General features: G+C 38.6%; 1 protein-coding gene and 1 pseudogene across 1 annotated transcript in view; one reads left to right on the forward strand and one right to left on the reverse strand.

Moving 5' to 3' along the window:
- Positions 1 to 21,618, forward strand: part of RNF150 (ring finger protein 150) — a 252,109-nt gene that overhangs the window by 147,892 nt on the left and 82,599 nt on the right. Inside the window, exon 2 of the mRNA XM_019926509.3 lies at positions 12,262 to 12,512. Within this exon, the coding sequence (XP_019782068.1) occupies positions 12,262 to 12,512 (251 nt within the window). The remainder of the gene's footprint in view (positions 1 to 12,261; positions 12,513 to 21,618) is intronic.
- LOC101336000 (ATP-dependent RNA helicase DDX50-like) lies at positions 1,044 to 3,363 on the reverse strand (annotated as a pseudogene).

A 21,618-nucleotide genomic window follows, 5' to 3' on the forward strand; every position in this document is an offset into this window, starting at 1 on the left:
AAAAATAAGAAGAACCAATGGGAAACATTCAGTATGAAAAATACAATAGTTTAAATATTAAAGAACACAATAAATGAGGTAAAATACAGAATGGATACAGCTAAAGACAGATTCATGAGCTGGAAGATCAGCTTGAGAAACTCTTCCATGTGTCCGCTAGAATGGACAAAAGACACAATGAAATATCACTATATATCTATTATGATGGCTAAAATTAAAAACAGTGAGCATTCCAAATGCTGACAAGGATGCTGAGGAACTGGATCACTCATATATTGCTGATGGGAATGGAAAATAATACAGCCGCTCTGGAAAACAGTTTGGTAATTTCTTTTTAAAACCAAGTATGCAGTTATCATACAACCTAACAATTGTGTTCCTTCTTGGCATTCATCCCAGAAAAAGGAAAACTTGTATTCCTACAAAAACTTGTACACTAATGTTCATAGAAGTTTTTTAATAGCCCAAAACTGGAAATAACCCTTATGTCCATCAATGGGTGAACAGTTAAACTCTGATGTACCATATTCCATACCATAGAATACTACTCAACAATGAGAGGGAATGAATTACTCATACATGCAACCTTACAACCTAGATGGATGTTTAGGACATTATCCTGAGTGAAAAAAGCCAATCTCAAAAGGTATGATTCCATTTATATAACATTCTAGAAAAGGCAAAATTAAAGAGATGGAGACATCAGGGGTTAGAGAAGGGGAAAGAGAGGGAGAGGGAATTCCTTTATGGTGATGGAATATTTCAGTATTTTAATTGTGGGTAGTAGTTATATGACTCTATATGTGTGATAAAATAGAGTTGTTTTTTTTTAAGAGACAATAAAAGGAGGTTTTTTTATTCAAAGGTATAACTGGGTAAGTAGATTTGTTTACAACCATTCTTGTGAAATACTTAAAAAAAAATACAACCAACTTCTTTGCAAATAGCGGAAACAGACCTCAACTATGATGACCTAATGTTTTGGTGGATAATGTACATGGTTAGGCAGAAATAGGCAAGCTCACACTGGTAGATCAACTATCTCAGTCAAAACTCCGTTTGTGGCCCCTGCTTCTTGATCGATTTCTGTTCCCACTTAGTCTTCTACCATCTTGTCGACTTCCTGACCGACTCCCCTGTGGACTCTGTCTACCTGGCCGGCCACACCGGCCACTTGACCAGCAGCTCCTCCGTCTGGAATTAGAAGATGTGTTTCCATCATAATATTCTTCAGTTTCAGGCAACTTGGCTGGCCCTGAGAGTATTCAGTCTGAATCATGCCACTCTTCCTGTAACCTTTCTGACTCAGTGTGGGAACATCCAAGCAAATGCCCATGTTTCCTTTTAGGAGGCACATTCTGGTAGTTTGGGACACAGCACTGCTACTCAGCTTTCTGTTAAGTTCTTTCCAAGCACAGCTAACGTTCTGTATTTCTTCTGGGCTTTCCAGAGTCATGGTCACAAACCCCTTATCAGAGGTGATTAAAGAACGTGGTTCAAAACTTGGTGTGCCAGAGATGTGGGCTAATGCTGCAGGCAGTGCATCCACTGCCCCTTTTTCTTCTATCAGTCTCTGGGCTGATGGTCGGAAAAAATCAACAGCAGCATAAGAAATGGAAGCCAGAGACCTGATGGCATCCATGCTTTTAGATTTAACTAAATCCATTGTAGAAGGAACGTCTACACGTTTAAAAGTAATTCGTGCTTTTTGTTCCACATATCTTAATTGACATATTAATTGACATATGTTCCACATATCTTTCTCTTGGTTGATAAAAATATATGCAAACCCCTGTCTGACGAGCTCTACCTGTGCGTCCAGAGCGATGAATAGAGGACTCAACATCCTGTGGAGGTGAACTCTGAATCACCAGGTCAACCTCAGGAATGTCCAAACCACGGGCAGCCACATGGGTTGCCACCAAAACTTTAAAACTACCCTCTCTGAAGCCTTTCAGTGTAATTTCTCTTTGTGACTGTGTGATGTTGCCATGTAAACACTGGGCATTCTCTTTTATGTGTGGATTCATGGCCATTTCAGTTACATTCTTTTTGGTCTCACAGAAGATAATAGCCCTCCCTTTAGACCCGCTGTAGACTTGAAGGACATCTCCAATAACTGCTGGCCTCTGAGATTAATGGCACTGGGTGGTCAGATGTTCCACAGTAGTTGCAGCCTTTTGAGTCATTTTCCCGACAAGGTCAACCTGTCCATATCTGGATTTCATGTATTTTTTTGCAACTTTGTATACCCACTGTGGGCAAGTTGCAGTAAAAAGTAAAGTCTGAGGATTGTCTTCAGAATCAGTTTTGTAGGATCCGTGGATAATATCTTCAACTTGTTCAGCAAAACCTAAATCTGACATTTGATCCACTTCATCCAGCACAACGTGGCGCAGTTTAGAAAGATCTAATCAGCCGCTCTGCAGGTGATCTTTGATACGACCAGGGGTCCCAACCAAGATGTCAATACCATTTTGAATATGATTAATTGGGCTTTGATATGATGTTCCACCACAAAAACACGCCACACTGAGTTTCCTACTTATATATTTGAAGTCTTTGGCTACTTGGTTTGCCAGTTCCCTTGTAGGAGCCAAAACAAGTACCTTTGGTGAGCGGCTTTTTTAAATTGTCTCTTGATGTCTTTGGAGTCTTTCAATCAAGGGGATGGCAAAAGAGAATGTCTTTCCTGTTCCTGTCAGCGCTTGAGCAATTAAATATCTGCCTTCATATACAGAACCAAAAGTCTTAACTTGAATAGGAAAGAGATATGTTAGCCCTCGACCTTTCAGAAGCGTTATAGTCTCTTCAGAAATAAGGAAATTGGAGAATGCTCCTTCTTTCTGTTCACGTGTTAGGGTCTCTTCTAGTTGATTATCACTTGATTTATGAGTAGAGCTATCTAAGGATGACACTTGCTTTGATTTTTTTTCATATTCATCAATATCTCCATTTGATAGGTCTTTTCTTCTTGACTTACGAGATTTAGAAAATTCATCTGAAAGTCTATTACATCCTTCCTCGGTGTCACCATTTAGCTTCTCTTTCATTTTAGCTCGTTTGGGTTTGGGAGCATCCCGGTCATCTGCAACACCATTTTCTGTTGTTTCTGATTTCCCATCTGAGTCATAATGGTGCCTTGACTTCCTTCTGTCACTCCAGCATTGTGTAATATGTTTTCAGCTTATCTTGTTTTAAATCTTCATAACAGCCTTATAAGGGAAGTACAGGTCCATAATCCCGTATCTGAATTCCAATATCCACAGAGTTCTTTTGCCTCTCCTTCCTCTGGCTCTCGGTCTCCTCCAAAGGTGCCTCCAGCTCCAAAATGTCCCCCCAGAGGAGTTTCCCAGGCATCATTCGCCGCCACCGCTGCCGCCGCCTCCCTCTGGGCACGGCGGCCACAACCACCTACGGGCAGCCACCTGTCACAGAGTCTTATACGAAGACATTTTAGGTGTAGTTTTGCCAAAACTAATGATGTCTAAGTCCTATAATCTAGTTGATTGTATTGTGCCAATCAATTTCTTGTTTTGATAATGCACTATAATATGTAAGATGCCACCATTGGAGGGGGCTGGGAGATGGGTGCATGGGACCTCTGTGTATTATTTTTGCCACTTATTAGTTTATAATTATTTCAAAATAAAATTTTTTTAAATGAGAGGGGGAAAGTACTAAAAAAATATGGTGACCAGAAAAATAAGTACCACCAACAGGATAATAGGAATCACAGGAGAGAAAAAATATAGGAGGAAATATTTCAATAAAGTATGAAGATAAATGTTTTAGAATCAAAGAAAGAATGAAATAGCTTGAATTGAAAGTGTTCACGTACTACCAAACTAATGGGTGAATACTCATAAATAGACCTAGTGACATTTAAGAATATCAAAGATTATTCTCAAATGTAACTCCAAAAGGTTACAAAGAGGAAGAGCAGATCACTTCCAAACAACAAGAATCATGATGGCATCAGACCTCTCTACAGCAACAATAGTGTGAGTGGATATAACCGTCATGAACACACATGCAGTTAACTACACAAACTCTAAGTACAGCAGCAACTGACAGAATTTCAGAGAGAAAACATATAGAGCAACAGTTGTATGAGACATTTTGACACTCCCCTTTGAGACAATCAAGCAGGCGAAAATAAACAGATACAGAAGATCTAAATATAATTAATAAGCTTAATCAATGAGATATGTATACACAGCAAATAATGTTTTCAAATACACTGTTTCTGAATATAAATGGAACATTTACCCCCCAAAAATATATTAGATGATTAAGGATCAATATCAAGAGACTGTATTCCTTTGACCATAATGCAACAATAGCAAAATAATAATGATTGCAAATGGATAACTTTAAAAATCACATATCTTTGGAAACTAACTACATAATACTGAATAACACTTTGGCTGAAATAAAATCTGCTTCTTCAGAAATTTTTGATGTCTTACAAAGAAACTTTATTGTATAGTTTTCTTCATATAAGGCTAGTATTTATTAGGTTTATCCTTAGATATTTTATGACTTCTGCTGCTATATGTATAGATCACTTTTTCCATTACATATTCTCGTTAGGTATTACCGGTGTATAGGAACCTCCTAATTTTTGTATGTTGATCTTGAATCTTATATTTTACTGAACATTCTCCTAATTTTAATAGCTGAGTTATCTTGGCTTTTTCAGATGGTCATGTGATCCGTCAAATAATGACAGTTTGTACTCTTCCTTTCCAAGATTTACCACTTTAATTCCTATGTTTCTTTGCACCAAATATTACTTCTACTTTAAATATGGACTCATCCTTGTCTTGTTCATGAATTGAATTGAAAACTTCTAATGTTTCTTCCATTTAATGTACTATTTCTGGAAGATACTTTATATCACATTAAGTAAGTTTCCATATATTTCTCTTAATAAGGATCAGAATGGGTACCATTCCCAACATATGGCTTAGGTTTCTAAGAAGCTGGCTGCTCTACATCTCTCCATGTTAAGTCAGAGAAAAGGAGAGAGGATCTGGGATGCACATACTCAGCCCTTTTATGGATAAGACCTTGGAGTAGCAAACGTCATCTCCACTCAGCATCTCAATGGCCAAATATTCATCGCATAGCCATATCCAGCTGCAAGGGAGGCTACTGATGATTAATGCTTTTCACTCAACAGCCCGTGCCCATCTGAGACACTAATATCATAGAAGTGCAAGAGAGCAGATATTGGAGGACAGCTAGCTACACCAGATAATCATATGTTGTATTCCTTTAATTTGTTAATGTACTGAAACGCATTAACACATTTTTTTTAATTCCCCCCAAAAATGGAATTTTTATGTTTCATTCTCTGGAACAAACCTGGAATCTTTGGTAGATACTAAATATCAAATTTTATTTGTTTTACTGATGTAATGAAGGAAAGACACAGTGTTCTAAATGTTTATCTAAATCTTTTTTCAGATGTCTAATGTACCTTGTTTACAGTAATGCCCTTATTTTCAATGTACATATCTGATTCTCTTGTCAAAAATGTATTTGAGGGCTTCCCTGGTGGCGCAGTGGTTGAGAGTCCGCCTGCCGATGCAGGGGACACGGGTTCGTGCCCCGGTCCGGGAAGATCCCACATGCCGCGAAGCGGCTGGGCCTGTGAGCCATGGCCGCTGAGCCTGCGCGTCCGGAGCCTGTGCTCCGCAACGGGAGAGACCACAACAGTGAGAGGCCCGCATACCGCAAAAAAAAAAAAATGTATTTGACCTCTTTACTGTTGTTACTCTTCCTGTTTTCACACTAGGTGCTCAAACCACTTCTCAAATGAATCTTTTACCATTTTGAAATTTATTTACTTTTGAGGCTCCTTCCCCTGTTGGTCCAGGAATAATTCCTGGAAAGCTGTGGAATGGAGAGAATTGTGGGGTGTGCTTATGCATAAAATATAGCACACACAGTGATGTATTAAGGTTTGGGGTGAGACATTCACCGGCAGTCTGATAGTTGCTACCCTCGTTTCTCGCTGCATGCAAACTTTCATTTACACAGAAAAACTGTATTTGAAAATATTCTAGGCCTATGGTCTTATTTCCAAAGTTCATTGAACATTAGCTCTGTACTCCATAGGGCTTCTGTCATAAAGTCTGGTCTACTTTTCCATCTGATGCTGGGCTAGACAGACACCTCAAAATCCTTTTACTTTTCCCTCTTAAACTCTTGAACCTATCATGGATTGAAAACTAGTGGCCCAAAGACTAACTCCAGGTGCTTTCCAGTTAAAAAAAACAAACAAACCAACCTTTAGATGGATGTGTGTTATTTTCTTCTCAAATCATCTCATTTCCTATTGTCTTTTCACTGGGCTTATATTTAGATTCCTGACCTGGCACCTGTAGGATTTGAATTTATGATTCTCTGCCAGGAATAGCCCAAGGCAGCCATCTCTCTGCATTCTAAGCCCTGGACTCTTTTTTTTTTTTTTTAACATCTTTATTGGAGTATTTACAATGTTGTGTTAGTTTCTGCTTTATAACAAAGTGAATCAGTTATACATATACATATATCCCCATATCTCCTCCCTCTTGCCTCTCCCTCCCTCCCACCCTCCCTATCCCATTTAACACACAACTCATCTCCTCTTTGGGGAAGATTTCTCTGCCCGCCTCTCCTCCTCTGTGGTTGGTTTGCCATGTGGCTCTCCAGAGTCAAGATAACCCAAACACAAGGCACTCTCCTCCTAAATACACCTCCTCGCTTGGTTGTCTCAGTTAAGATGCATCCAGGGAGGTAGACCAAATAACCTCTAATTAGACTCTTAAACATTACCAAACAATAAGTATAAAAAAACCTATAAATAAGTTTTAAACTTTTTTGGACATGTTTTTAGACTTACAGAAAAGTTGTAAAACAAAACCTTCTTGTACATCCTTTACTGAGCTTCCCCTAATCATTAACATACTTTCTAATGTTAAATCACCCTCACCTTCCTAGGATAAATCCCCTGGGTCGTGAAGAGTTTTTACTATATGGTTGGAATCTATTTGTGAGTGCTTTATTTTTGCATCTGTGTTTGTTAAAAATAATTTTTACATTAATGCAGAAAGTGATAATACTTTACAGTTCTATGGTACTTTGCAGGCTTTGTAAGTCGTTTCACATACATTATCTCACTTGAGAATAGATAATAATCAGGAGCTGACTCTTTTAAAAAAAAAAGTAGATATTAAGTGTATAAATAAAAAATATCTACAAATGGAAACTGCAGGTTTCGCTTAGTGTTGACTAAATTCTAAAGGGCCATCTGTGGAACTAAAGTAAGGATTAGGGGAGAGAGGATGCAGAGAACTGAAAAAGGATTTTTGCTCACATGAACCTAGGAGGGATCTTATCACCCTCCAAGATGCACAGGAAGGCATGCGGCCGCCAGCTCTGTAAAATATCTAGCCCTCTGCTGGTTTTCTAAACATTCTATTAACACAGTGTTTAAGCAACCTGGTTTTGAATTCATAAGTAAAGGATTTCCTGGTTATTCGACATTCTTTGGCTTTTTGAACTTTTGTTTTGATTCCTTACTTATCTGCATGTAGCAAATTAGATGATGGCAACTGAGCCCTCTCCCGGGAAAAGGAAGCACTAAAACTACTGGCTGCAGGGTCCTGTGTGTCCTGGTCACACGTTCTCTCGCAGGGCTGAAGAGTTTTTCCGGGATACACGATAATTACACAGCAGCGATCACTCAGAAGTAGAAAGTGCCTTTGGGAGGAAACTAGACGGTAGGCGGACTTCATTTTGCAAAAAGAGACACTCTGTATTACGGCGACTAGGAGTCAGAGTATACACAGAATTGCCCAAAGAGCAGGACCTCTTTGTAGATTTTACCCGTACAAAATATGCTTTTTGTTAACTTCTCTTCCCCGAGCCTCAGAGCCTCCTGTGTGTCATGGATTAGACGCTTAAGGCAGCACTGAACTCTGAGGACATCTCTCAGCAGGGCTTTCAGCGCACTCTCCCCCATCACCCCCACTTCTCCCCTCGCTCCCTCCTCACGTACACCCTCAGAGCAATTACACTACAACCTACCTGGGGAGAATCTGCTGGCTTCTCTGGGACGCTAGCTGCATCTTCAAAATGAAGCAAAGATCCGGGAATTGTCTGAAAACTCACATTGGTGCACATGTCTTATTTGGACAGATTAGATCCTATAGCAGCTTTTGATCCTGGATTTTGTGCATTGATCAGACTGCTCAGATAATTCATCAAGTCCACTTTGTACCATTTTTGGACACCCTAAATACCTAAATTCTTAATGACTATTTCTATTGGGATAAGTGGATACCCTCAGTATCTCTTTTTATCACACACAGTAATAGCCTAAAGTGCATGGAGAAATATCCCAGAATCCCATCTATTTTTTACCATCATCAGCCCTAGAAATTCATTATGAATATTGAAGATGAATACGGTTGAGGTCTAGATGAAAAGAACCGCCCCATTTCCATTTTCACTGTCTTTCAAGTGGATGTCATACATCATGAAAGTACAACAGTGGGATGAACAACACAGGTAGTGTAACTAAGCACTTAAGTTTAAAATAAATGCGTTAAAGTAGCTAATTATACTTTATAGGAAGAGAAAATGTTTTCTCATGTCCTGATAAATGGGTGATGGGTAATTTAAAATTTTGTGGATATCCAAAATTTGGTTGCCTATTTTTTTCCTTTGAATTTTAGAATTTTATTTATTTTTTTATACAGCAGGTTCTTATTAGTTATACATTTTATACACATCAGAGTATACATGTCAATCTCAATCTCCCAATTCATCCCACCGCCCCACCCCCCACCATTTTCCCCCCTTGGTGTCCATACGTTTGTTCCCTACATCTGTGTCTCTATTTCTGCCCTGCAAACCAGTTCATCTGTACCATTTTTCTAGGTTCCACATATATGTGTTACTATACGATGTTTGTTTTTCTCTTTCTGACTTCACTCTGTATGACAGTCTCTAGATCCATCCACGTCTCTACAAATGACCCAATTTCATTGCTTTTTATGGCTGAGTAATATTCCATTGTCTGTAGGTACCACATCTTCTTTATCCATTCATCTGTCGATGGACATTTAGGTTGCTTCCATGACCTGGCTATTGTAAATAGTACTGCTGTGAACATTGGGGTGCATGTGTCTTTTTTTGTTGTTGTTGTTGTTGTTGTACGCAGGCCTCTCACTGTTGTGGCCTCTCCCATTGCGGAGCACAGTTTCCAGATGCGCGGGCTCAGCGGCCATGGCTCACGGGCCTAGCCGCTTCGCGGCATGTGGGATCTTCCCAGACCGGGGCACGAACCCGTGTCCCCTGCATCGGCAGGCAAACTCTCAACCACTGCGCCACCAGGGAAGCCCTGTCTTTTTGAATTATGGTTTTCTCTGGGTATATGCCCAGTAGTGGGATTGCTGGGTCATATGGTAGTTCTATTTTTAGTTTTTAAAGGAACCTCCATACTGTTCTCCACAGTGTCTGTATCAAGTTACATTCCCACCAACAGGGCAAGAGGGTTCCCTTTTCTCCACACCCTCTCCAGCATTTGTTGTTTGTAGATTTTCTGATGATGGCCATTCTAACTGGTGTGAGGCGATACCTCATTGTAGTTTTGATTTGCATTTCTGGTTGCCTGTTTTAAACATGCTGAGCTGAAGTTTGAAAAAGCTGTCCAGTTCCAGAGCCCAATTCTTCACTGTTACTCTCGATGGTCGCTTAATATAATTAAGGAGGTAATAGGAGCATTGTTTTGCCAGGAGGGGTGGAAATTGGTGAAGAAAGGGTTAGGCTACCAAATAGTAAATATGTTAACAGCTCCACAACCCAAAGAGCCTGGTATTGGTCAGCGAAAGATAGACTCATCTTACAATAAAAAAAAAAATTAATCCAAAAGTAGACAACAATATATGTGTGAGAATTTAGAGGAAAAATAAATTGCATCCTGTCTCCTTTCTGCCCAGCACATTATAGGAGCTCAATAAATATGTTGTTATTGAATCACATTCAGATTGTTCAAGATTTAAATGGAAAAATAAAACCACATTTAAGGTTTCGATAAGCAATTTTAGATGAGTATTTCTATCATCTTTGGTGGAGAAGAGCTTCCTAAGCAGAGTATCAAAACGATGCCATAGAGGAATACATTGATAAGTTGACTACTAAAAAGTATAAAACTTGTCCAAGTCTGAGCCTACAGAGTCTTATATGAATAGACACGCATAAAAAATATAAATAAAAAAATAAAATGAAAACTTAGGATTCTGTCACTGATTAAATATCTACAAAGTGCCTGAGATGAGCTTCATCAGACCAGATTAGTCCAGTATGCAAAGAGGATCATATTTCTGTAGAGACAAAACCTTCCAGCAGCTTTAATTCCTCACGAAACCTCAGACCACATGCAACCATTAGCTGAAGTAAACATGATGAGAGAACAAGCATCAGAATTGTCGGTAAATTCTGCAAAGTTGAAATCTAAGCCATCAGTTTCAGTAATTCCCAGAAATAACAGCCAAATCTAAACACTGTGTAGTTTTGTGATTTTACGGTTGAGCCAGTGCAAAGGTTTTAGGAATTTAAAAAATCATATAATTGTTGCCTCATACACAGACACCATTGTATCTAGTTAGCTTTTAAAAGTATTCATTCAGCCTAAGTGAAATACCATCAAAGAATTTAGGATGGAAAAACTGCATAGAATCAAGGTCAAGTGAAAGCCCTAAATAACTTCTAAGAGACTTGCGACACCCTGAACAGATATAATCTGGTCGTTCCGTCTCGCTGACTGACCTCAGCACGTGAATAAGGCCAGCTTTAAGCAGCTGAAGTGGTGTTTACTTTTGTCCAGAATCTATACCCTAATTGTAAATTTGTACTTTAATTTGTAGTAACCCCAAGTAATAGGATATTTCCATGTCAAAGTGGGGCCCATAAAGAACGTTGCAGGCATGGGTTTGAATTGGGGTGATCCCTGAGAACTATCCTAGTGAAACTGGTGTTCTAATCTGTGCGTCAGCCACAGTGGCATGTCGAGTCGGCTCATTTGGAGCTAATATCAAATCCTTACTAAAGACCCCTTACAGAGGCCCCTGAACTTCCCACCAAGAGACTGTGCCTCAGAGTGTCATGAAGAACAGGGACAATGACCCAGATAACTCAGACTGAAGAAAGGTACCACTTCTGCTTCAAAGTGTCCAGTAAGACACTTTGTGGTGAGAGTATTAGAGAGCGGAGGTAAAACCATCCTGGAACGATCCATACAGCCTCTATCCTCCCTTTGCTTGGCGTGAGAATACACAAACTGTTTATACTGAGTTAGGTAAAATAAGCAGAAGATAGTTCTGAGACCATTATTTTATGTTGGCAGGTTGTATTAGAGCTTGTTAAGAAGACTCCTTTGGCAGAAACAGACTCACAGATATAGGAAACAAACTTGTGGTTACCAAAGGGGAGACAGAAGGCGGCAGAGGCAAATTAGGGGTATGAGATTAACAGATACAAACTACTTACTATGTACACAATAGATAAGCAACAAGGACGTATAGTATAGCACAGGGAATTATAGTCATTATCTTGTAATAACTCATAATAGAGAATAATCTATAAAAATGCGGAATCATGATGCTGTATGCCTGAAACTAATATAATGTTGTAAATCAACTATGTTTTAATACACTTTGGGGTTGCTTTCGGTACTCACTGTAGGAGAAAACTGCCTTGGGAGTGATTAGTAGAAATCTGTAATTGAGTACCCCTAGTGTCCATGGGAAAGAGAGAACTCAGAGACAGATGACATAAAACTGGGCATTTTATCCTTTGCCATGGGGTACAAAGTGCTTTTTCCCCTCCTCGGGGGGATCTGTGAAATGCAACGTAGAACTGTAACCTAGGCCGGTTGGGAAGGGTCTACCCTTTACTAGACCAGGGTCAACACCACCATAGGGGGCTAGAAAGTAGCACCATCATGACCTCGCTGGTACCAAAATTACGAGTTTCTTTTAGGTTCTTTTCTCATACAAGATAGCAGCACCCCAAGGTAGCTGAAGAAAGAGAAAATTCAACTCCATTTCGGGCTGTTAGATCTGAGAATTAGACTTGGCTGTTCGATCTGGCATAGAATCATTGAAAGAAGTGTCATTATTTGGTGCCCGTTCCTTGTCCAGACATTTCACTGTGATTTTTTCTTTCTCTCATCCCCTTACCCTGTTGTCCCTCTCACAACAGGTGTAGAAGACATCGTGGCAATAATGATTCCTGAGCCCAAAGGGAAGGAGATAGTAAGCCTGCTGGAGAGAAACATCACCGTGACGATGTACATCACCATCGGAACCCGGAACTTGCAGAAATACGTGAGCCGCACCTCGGTTGTGTTTGTCTCCATCTCCTTCATCGTCTTGATGATCATTTCCCTCGCCTGGCTGGTCTTCTATTATATCCAGAGGTTTCGATATGCAAATGCCAGGGACAGGAACCAGGTGAGTAGCAGAAAGTTAAAAAAAGAAAAAACTTAAAAATGATTACCAGAATAAGACATATTATTGTGTAAACTTTGGAAATCACAGAAAAGACCAAGACCAAAACCAAAATTACCTATGATGCCCCCACTCAGGATAAACACTGTCAACATTTACTGTATAGTTTTTCAGATCTTTTCCAGGTACACATATTTTGATGTTTTGCTAACATTGTTCTGTAACATGGAAGTGCTTTGTCCCACGTTCCTATTGCTCATTTGGGGGACAATTATTTACTTATTTAAGAACAAAATAAAGGGAGAAAGAGGAAGGGAGCTGAGATTATGCTAATTGTATCAACATAATGTGGAAAGAGCCAGGATGTCCTCCTTGTGAACAGAAGGAGACAAAAAATAAAAGGTATTTTAAAAAACAACTAATTTTGGAACAGACAGTGCCTACACATAGTATAAAATGAAAAAGGTACAAAATGGTATACGGTGAAAAGTAATTGCTTTCCCATGTTTGTCCCTCAATTAAGCAGTTCTTCTCCTTGGAATATCTTCCCTTCCAGGGATATTTTATATGCTTACAAACGTGTGTGTGTGTGTGTATATGTGTGTTTTTAAACAAATGATAGCACACTTAACTCTGTACCTGGATTTCTCACTTCATCTTGGAGATTAATTCTTTTTTTTTTTTTTTTTCATCTTGGAGATTAATTCTTATCAACACTCAATCCAAGCTGCCTTCTCATTTCTGATAACTGTACAGGCAGACCTTGGAGATATGGCAGGTTTCATTCCAGACCACTGCAATAAAGCAAACATCTCAATAAAGCGAGTCAACAGGAATCTTTTGGTTTCCCAGTGCACATAAAAGTTATGTTTACCCTATACTATAGTCTATTAAGTGTGCAATAACATTATGTCTTAAAAAGCAATGTATGTACCTTAATTTTAAAATATTGCTAAAAAATGTTAACCATCATCTGAACCTTCAACTCATCGTAATCTTGTTGCAGTAGTAACATCAGAGATCACTGATCACAGATCACCATGACAAATATAGTAATAATGAAAAAGTTTGAAGTATTGTGAGAATTACCAAAATGTGACACAGAGACACAAAGAGCAAATGCTACCAGAAAAAATGGTGCCGATAGATTTGCTCAATGCAGGGTTGCCACAAACCTTCAATTTGTAAAATACACAGTATCTGTGAAGGGCAATAAAACGAGGTATGCTATATAACGCTTTATTTTCTGCATATGCCGCATTTATTTAACCAGCTCCTATTAATGGACATGTTTTCTCTTACCAAAAAACAAAACAACACACACACACACACACAAACATGTACACATGACACAACACATTTGTGAGTATATCTGTATGGTAAATTCTGGAAGTTTTATAGCTAGGGCAATAGTATGTGTACTTTAAACTATAATAGATACTGCCAAATTGTCTGCCAGAAAGGTTGAACCAATTTATACATTAACCAACAATATAGTAATACTGTTTATACTAATATAAATGACATTCGTGCAGTAGAGTATTAATTTAATACTGCTTATACTAACATATACAACAATATACTAATGACAACCACTATTTACGCATATCCTCACCAAATGAATATTACAGCTTTTTTGTTGTATGCAATTTAATAAGTTAAAAATGGTGTCACATTTTTCTTATCACAAATAACATAAAATAGAAAAAGGTGATTTTTTTTTTTTTTCTATGAAGTATCTGCTTACATTATTAGATCACTTTTCAATTGAGCTGTTGGTCACATGGTACTGATGTGTATAAGCTCTTTACTGGTCAGAGCAGTTAACCCTTTTTTGGGGAATCCTACAAATTCCATTTTTTTCTCCCAAGTTGTTATTGTCTTTGATTTATCTTTGGAGCTTTTTACCATGCAGAAATTTGGGGGTATTACATAACTGAATTTATCAATTTTTATAGCTCCTGAGTTTTATATAATAAGATCTTGTATAGCCTAAGACTATAGAAAAACAGTATCTCATGGTTTCATCCACTGCTTTTTTAATTTCACTTTTATAATTAAACTTTAATCTACAGAGAACTTATTTCAGTGTAAGGAATCAAGTACAGAGCCAACGTTAGTTCTGTTTCAGATTGCCTACCAGTTTTTGTAACTGGTATTTATTGAATAATTAATCTTTTCCTTCTCGTATGCAGAACCCTCCCCATCTAGCATATATTAAAGCCCCATATGTATTCGGTTCTATTTCTATGCTCTATAAAATGTAGCTTTAATCTGTCTATTCACATTCCAATATCATACTGTTTTGAATGTTTTAGCACCATAATGTCTCATATCTGTTCGTGCTAATCTTCTTTCATTGCTCTTTCACTTTTTTCGTGTTTATCTTTACCTGATTTTAGAATCACTTTTAGCTAGGTTTTTAATTTATAGAATAATTTAGAAGGAGTTTATAACCTACTGATGTTGAATCTTCCTATCAAAGTGTAGTATATGTTTTCCCTTTATTCAGTTATTCTTTTTATTCCCTAATAGCATTCAAACTATCCTCATTTAATCTTGCACATTCTTCTTATGTTTATTCCTAGGTCATTGTGTTGCAATTATAAATGAAATCCCCTTTTTCATATGGGAAGTCTTTTGATTTTTTATGTTTATTTTGTACATTATTATAATTTAGTAATTTATGTATTTTATAATTTATTATCATTTTAAATTATTATTATTACCTTAATAATAGTGATCTTATATAGCATATATTAAATGCAGGCATGTTGTAAGAGCTCTCTATATATTTACATACTTAACCTACTTAAGTTTTCTTCATTTTACAGAGAAGGAAACAGAGGTTAAATAAGTTGCCCAAGGTCACACAGCCTGTTACTAATAGAGACAGCAGCTGAACCAACAGCAAGGCTTCAGAGTGTATGCTCTTAACCACTACACTGTGGTACTTGTGATTGTTTGTATCAGTTTATCAGGATTATACTAATAATATGCAATCAATGATAATTTACTTCTTTCAAATTTTAAAACTCCTTTCTTTCTCTATTATCTAACTTCACTGACTTGTGCCTCCAGAACCAACTAAAGTAATAGTAGTAATAGTGAACATATTACTCTTCATTCAGTATTTAATGGGAACATTCTGAGTTTAATGGATCGTTTTTATCATTTCTCAATTTTGTTATTTCCCCATGCAGTCTTCTAGGTTAAGACATATATTTAGCATGTTGTATAAATGTCAACATAGTCCTGTTTTATTCAGAGTTTTAATCAAGAATGTACTTTTAATTTTAACAAATGCCTTTGCAAGAGCTGTAGTCTGGGTTTTCTCTTTTGATCTATTAATAGGAGTGGTTTAAATTAATGGATTTCCTAATATTGAACCATCCTGAATTTCCAGTACATGCTAATCCTCTGATGTGTGCTAGACTGTTTTGATCATATCTTATGTGGTACATTATTTATTTTTTACTTTGATATTCACATGTGAAATTTGTCCATGTTTACATTTTTATCATGTTTAGGTAAGGGCTATACTGGTTTTATAAGAAGAATTTGCAAATTTTCCTCCATTTCCTATAGTCCAGAGTTGCAGTGTCCAACATGGTAGTCACTAGCCATGCGTGACTATTTAAATTTAAATTAATTGTAATAAAATAAAATGTAAAATTCTGCTCCTCAGTCATACTAGCTACATTTCTAGTGGCTACTAGAATAGATACAGCATAGATAGGACACTTTCATCATCATAGAAAGCCCCATCGGACAGCCCAGTTCTAGAGCATTTTAAACAGCCCTGGAATTCGCTGATCCTTGAAGTATTATAGAACTTTTTGTAAGCCAATAAATTCTAAGTTGTTTTAGGAGGACAGCTCTTGGACTTTTTATTTATTTTATGGAAATTTGTCTGTTTAAATTTTCTATAGCTTCTGGAACAATTTTTTTAAACATTTTTATTGCTTTTTTCTGACTCTCAAGATGATGCATGTTTATTCTAATAAATTTTGGCAATCATAGAAAAATACTAAAAGAGAAGACAAAATCACTCATCACCTTACTGAATTGTTAACAATTGAGTACATTACCTTTCAGACTTTTAACCCCATATATATATATGTATATATATGTATATATATTCAGTAAAATGTCATCGTATATGTGTCTATGTATGCATGAGATACAGACAGACATGTAAGACATGTAAGTTTGTGTTCTCTTTTTTTATTAAATGGTGAGCATTTCCCCCATCATTAAATGATCTTTGAAACATGATTTTTGGTGGCTACCTAGTAGTCGGTTTCCACCACTTACCACAAGTGGACAAGATACTTTGTGCTGTAGTTTTCTAAACTAAATGGGAATATGCCTTCTTTTTATAGTTATAGTGAGGATTAAATGGCTTAATGTATCTTCTATTTTAAAGTCCCTGAACATGATCAATCACTTGCAAAGCTCTCAGTGAAGGGTGTCATTATTACTATCATATAGATTCCATAACGATTCCATACAATTCCAACTGTGCCACTTTTACTGAATATTCTGGAATTTAAGCGGACAGTTATTACCAGTTAGACACAAGGCAGTGAAACTAGATATAGAACAAATACATTCAGCTCCACTGGTTCCTAAGGGTTACGTTTGAAGAAACCACACAGATATAAATCAGTTATTGCAAAGACACTTTCCAGCTGATCCAACAATGATCAATAGAAATGGTACCCCTATCTTTTTGCGTCTATAGATAACCCAAGCAATCATTGGGAAATTGAGGTAAGGATGAAATTTTAGGCTTGACTTGGTTGAGTAACTATTTCAATTGCTAGTTCACTTTGTGCCGGTAGACAGAGATTGCATTTCTGTCCTGGCCTATGCATACTCTGTGATGTATGTGAAAAGCAAATTAGAGGTGGATGGGGTTTAAGTGTTTACTCTGCTCCCTTCCTTGATTACAGGATGTTACCTTCAGGTTACGCAGTGAATTTGGATCATGCTGAAAGTTAGCACTGTTTCTTGATCAAAATAGACACCATACTTTAGCCCTTTTATGAGTGGAATAAGACTATATAATTTCCCTTAGAAAAATATTTTTCTTTTGATGGGCAGTGCTTCGTTGCATTCAGCGGAAAGTTACAGCTGCATAAGCTATAGCTGTACTAACCATGAGGTGAACTGAAGTCATTTATTTTTATTGAAGCACTATTGGCCCTTCAGAAAGAGTAACTCTCAGGTTAGATGGAGGCTCACAGTCTGAAATGGAATATCAAAGGCATTAATGTTACACTGGTGAAGTATCTAACCTTTCAGGTGTGTGATAGAGACTGAACTTGAATTAGCCAGAAGCGTACCTCAGTCTCTGCTTGGCTTGGTGGAGATCACACTTAGAGGAAAGTCACCGTCATCCTACACAATCATTAGCCTTTTCAGATCATTTCAATGCAGTTTCTCACAGAGTAAGATATGCTAGATGTTCTTTCTATTAGTAACCTCACAGCGAGGTAGATGATGACATGGAGAATATGGGCCACAATTTAAAGTGGAGAAGGAGATTTGGCCGGAGTGCCATGTTTCCTAAAGCAACGATACCAAGATAGTTCCAGTGCAAGGCAATAGTTAAACACACAGCTTTGGAGTTGGGTCTGGATCCACATCTTTACTCTGGCAGTTTCTAGTGGTATGATCTTATGTGGGTCTTCACCTTTCTGTGCCTAGATTTCCTCACATATAAAGTGGGAATGGGGACTTCCTTGCTGGTCCAGTGGTTAAGACTGTGTGCTCCCAATGCAGGGGATACGGGTTTGATCCCTGGTCGGGGAACAGAGGTCCCGCATGCTGCATCCAGGAAGGGTCTGTAAGTGGAGATGCTTCTGTCTACTAAAGAGCGAGAACCAAAGTGGTCCCTGATGGATGCTGCGCTGTCCTCAGGGGATAGAGAGCAAGTATTCAGTGAGGTCATTAGCCGTTGATTTACTGTGTTTCGATAATTCAGGTCTCAAAGGATCTTTGCCTCCCAGTTCTGTTCTGAGCGGATGACAATGATGAGCTGGTAAAGCTGGAAATGATGTGACTTTACATACCTAAGGTTACTAATAAAAGAAACTAAGGTCCAGAATATTTAAGTGACTTGGCCAAAGTCACACAGTCAGTGAGTGCCAGAAAGAGGACTAAAAGCTGGATTTTCTTACTCCCAAGCCATTGCCTTCTCCGCTACAACACCTCCTCCCCGCTCCAGAGTAATCCTGATGGTTTTACCTCATGCCCTGTGTGCACAGACAGCTTTAAGTCCTTACGCTGTGGAGTCACCATGGCCGCCAAAGGAGTCTAATTCTTTTATCCATATTTCTAAGTGGATGGAGGGGTGATTTGCATCATAGAAATTGATTGGACTTGCTGTGCAATGGTTTCTGTCCCATCAAGCAGGCTCAGGAGAATCATTATTATGTATTAGAGCAAGTGCGGGAAGTGGCTGAGTCACCTGTGGCCACATGAGCATCCAGATGACTGGGACCAACTCTGTTTATGTCTAGAATGGCCTCTCTTCACCTAGAACATAAGGACACTTATTTTTCCACTTGGTCGTGTTGATGATGACAGTAATCATGATTAGAAAATATAGCTGTCAGGAAAAAAAGAGGCAAAGATGATACAGAATTATTCAACCAAATGAGATAAGAAGAACATAAACTCGATTTTTTTTTTTTTTTTTTTTTTGCTGTACGCGGGCCTCTCACTGTTGTGGCCTCTCCCGTTGCGGAGCACAGGCTCCGGACGCGCAGGCTCAGCGGCCATGGCTCCCGGGCCCAGCCGCTCCGTGGCATGTGGGATCTTCCCAGCCCGGGGCACGAATCCGTGTCCCCTGCATTGGCAGGCGGACTCTCAACCACTGTGCCACCAGGGAAGCCCCATAAACTCGATTTGGATGCTGTGTTTTGGCATCCTTAGTCCTAGTTTTTTCTCACCTTGACTGCATTTCTGTTTATAACACAGAGGGGAACTAGAGGGAAATGTCTTATTTTTCTCAGTTTCTTAAGTATTTAGGAGATAACTAAATTATACATCTTGGGTTGGAGTCTGTCATTGTTTACTATCCTTGTTGGTGTTTATGTCAGACTTTATTCTTCTAATAAATGGCTGTGTGTTTATTTTCCATAAAGCTGTTTACCTTCATTGTTGTCAAGGAACCAGTAACCTTGGTAAATATTTTCTTATACCTGTTTCAATCAAATTGATGAGTAAATCTAATTACCAAGATGGCTCAACTCCTGACAATTTTCAGTGAAAAGTATAATATGATTTGGATCTGGTTGGGTTAGAGAACATCTATAGGAGCATCCTGGAGAAGGGATAGGAATCCCTGCCTGAAACAACAGGTCTGTACAAACCTGAGGAGGTCCCTATCTGCCCAAGGTGGTCCCTCCATCTACCTGAGGTGGTCCCTAAGTCTTCCATTAGCATCACATCACTCTGCATTTCTAGGAGAGAGTCTGTTTTGTGATGATCTTCTGCTCCAGTCCCTAGATTCTCTGCTCAACTACATACAAGACTTGGTTTGAGCAAGGTCTGTAGCTTTCCCTCTCATTTATAGGCGGTGCAGTTAAAATCCCAAAGACAGAACAGACCAACTACAAGAGCAACAACTTCCTTATTTGGGCCATTTTATTAAGAATGTTTATGGGCTTCTGTCATTAGTTTGCATTTTGGAAATCCAATAATACTAGTGTGAAAATAGTTGAAAGTGGGACAGTCATCTTTATTCAAAAGTCAGTATTTCTGATTTTCATGTCACTCAAGAAGAAATAGAGACATGCCTATATTGACAAAATTTGGCTACATGCAAATGGTCATAGCATTTTTTTAAACTTTACAGTGCTTTTCCCTGATCCCATAGTTATCATCTATATCTCAGAAGCTGGTTTTTCCATAATTTCCAGGTATCTAGATCATCTCTTTTTCCCCTGACAGGGAAGATTTTCATATCCTTCATTAATCCCTACCAAAACACAATCCTTTTCCTCCTCAAAAGAGGTATAGGTGGGCTTCCCTGGTGGCGCAGTGGTTGAGAGTCCGCCTGCCGATACAGGGGACACGGGTTCGTGCCCCGGTCCGGGAGGATCCCACATGCCGCGGAGCGGCTGGGCCCGTGAGCCATGGCCGCTGAGCCTGCGCGTCCGGAGCCTGTGCTCCGCAACAGGAGAGGCTGCGACAGTGAGAGGCCCGCGTACTGCAAAAAAAAAAAAAAAAAAAAGGTATAGGTAAGCTTTGCTTACCTTATCACATGTATTACTTATAGTTTTCCATAAATTTTCCCATTAACTGGCTGAATTTCTCAGGTTGTATTTCATGCTTTTAAAAAATCTCTGGATTTAAGATTTTATTCACTTATCAACCCTTTATGGAGTTTCCATTAGATAGTAAGCTGCAGAGAGCAGGAGAGTGTATGTATTTTCTCACTACCATTGTTTCAAAACCCAGAGCTAGGCCTGGAACAAAATAAGTGATCCGAGATACGTGTGGAATGATCACGGGTCACTGATTGAAGGCAGCTTTATTCTAGGTGCTGGGGACACAAGGGGAAGCAAAAATAAACCCAATTGTGCACTCGGGGAGCTCACTTGAGCGAAGTAGAACGGGAGTTGATCATCAAAATAAACATCAACTTGCAAATGTTGTGACAGTCCCATGAAGCGAAGGTACAAGGAGCTGTGAGGATCTGGCCTCCAGGGGTCCTCTCTCCCGGAAGAAGAGGGAGGAGCTTCCTGAGGAAGTAGCTTGAGTTAAGACCAAAGGATGGTTAGGCACCAGCTAGAGGAAGAGGAAAGGAAAGAGAGTTGCATGCTGTTTAGTTTCATCTCAGTTCTTTTCTTTTCCTCTCACTGTATGTTCCCCCTTGGTATTTATCATTATAGCCTCTTCCTGTTTTTCCCACCACCTTAGTTTGCTCAGTACTCATGGATTTCTTTATAGGTTTCAAGTGTATGTTGGTCTCCTTTTAGGAAACAACCAAGGCTTACTTTTCTGTTAAAAATGCCAGTAATTATTTTAGAAACTAAGGACAGAATATCAAAGAGCAAAATGAATTAACAGGGGAAGCATGTCCTCTTCTACC

This window comes from Tursiops truncatus, chromosome 5 (genome assembly GCF_011762595.2).
Source record: "Tursiops truncatus isolate mTurTru1 chromosome 5, mTurTru1.mat.Y, whole genome shotgun sequence".
In the NCBI taxonomy this organism is placed as follows: Eukaryota; Metazoa; Chordata; class Mammalia; order Artiodactyla; family Delphinidae; genus Tursiops; species Tursiops truncatus.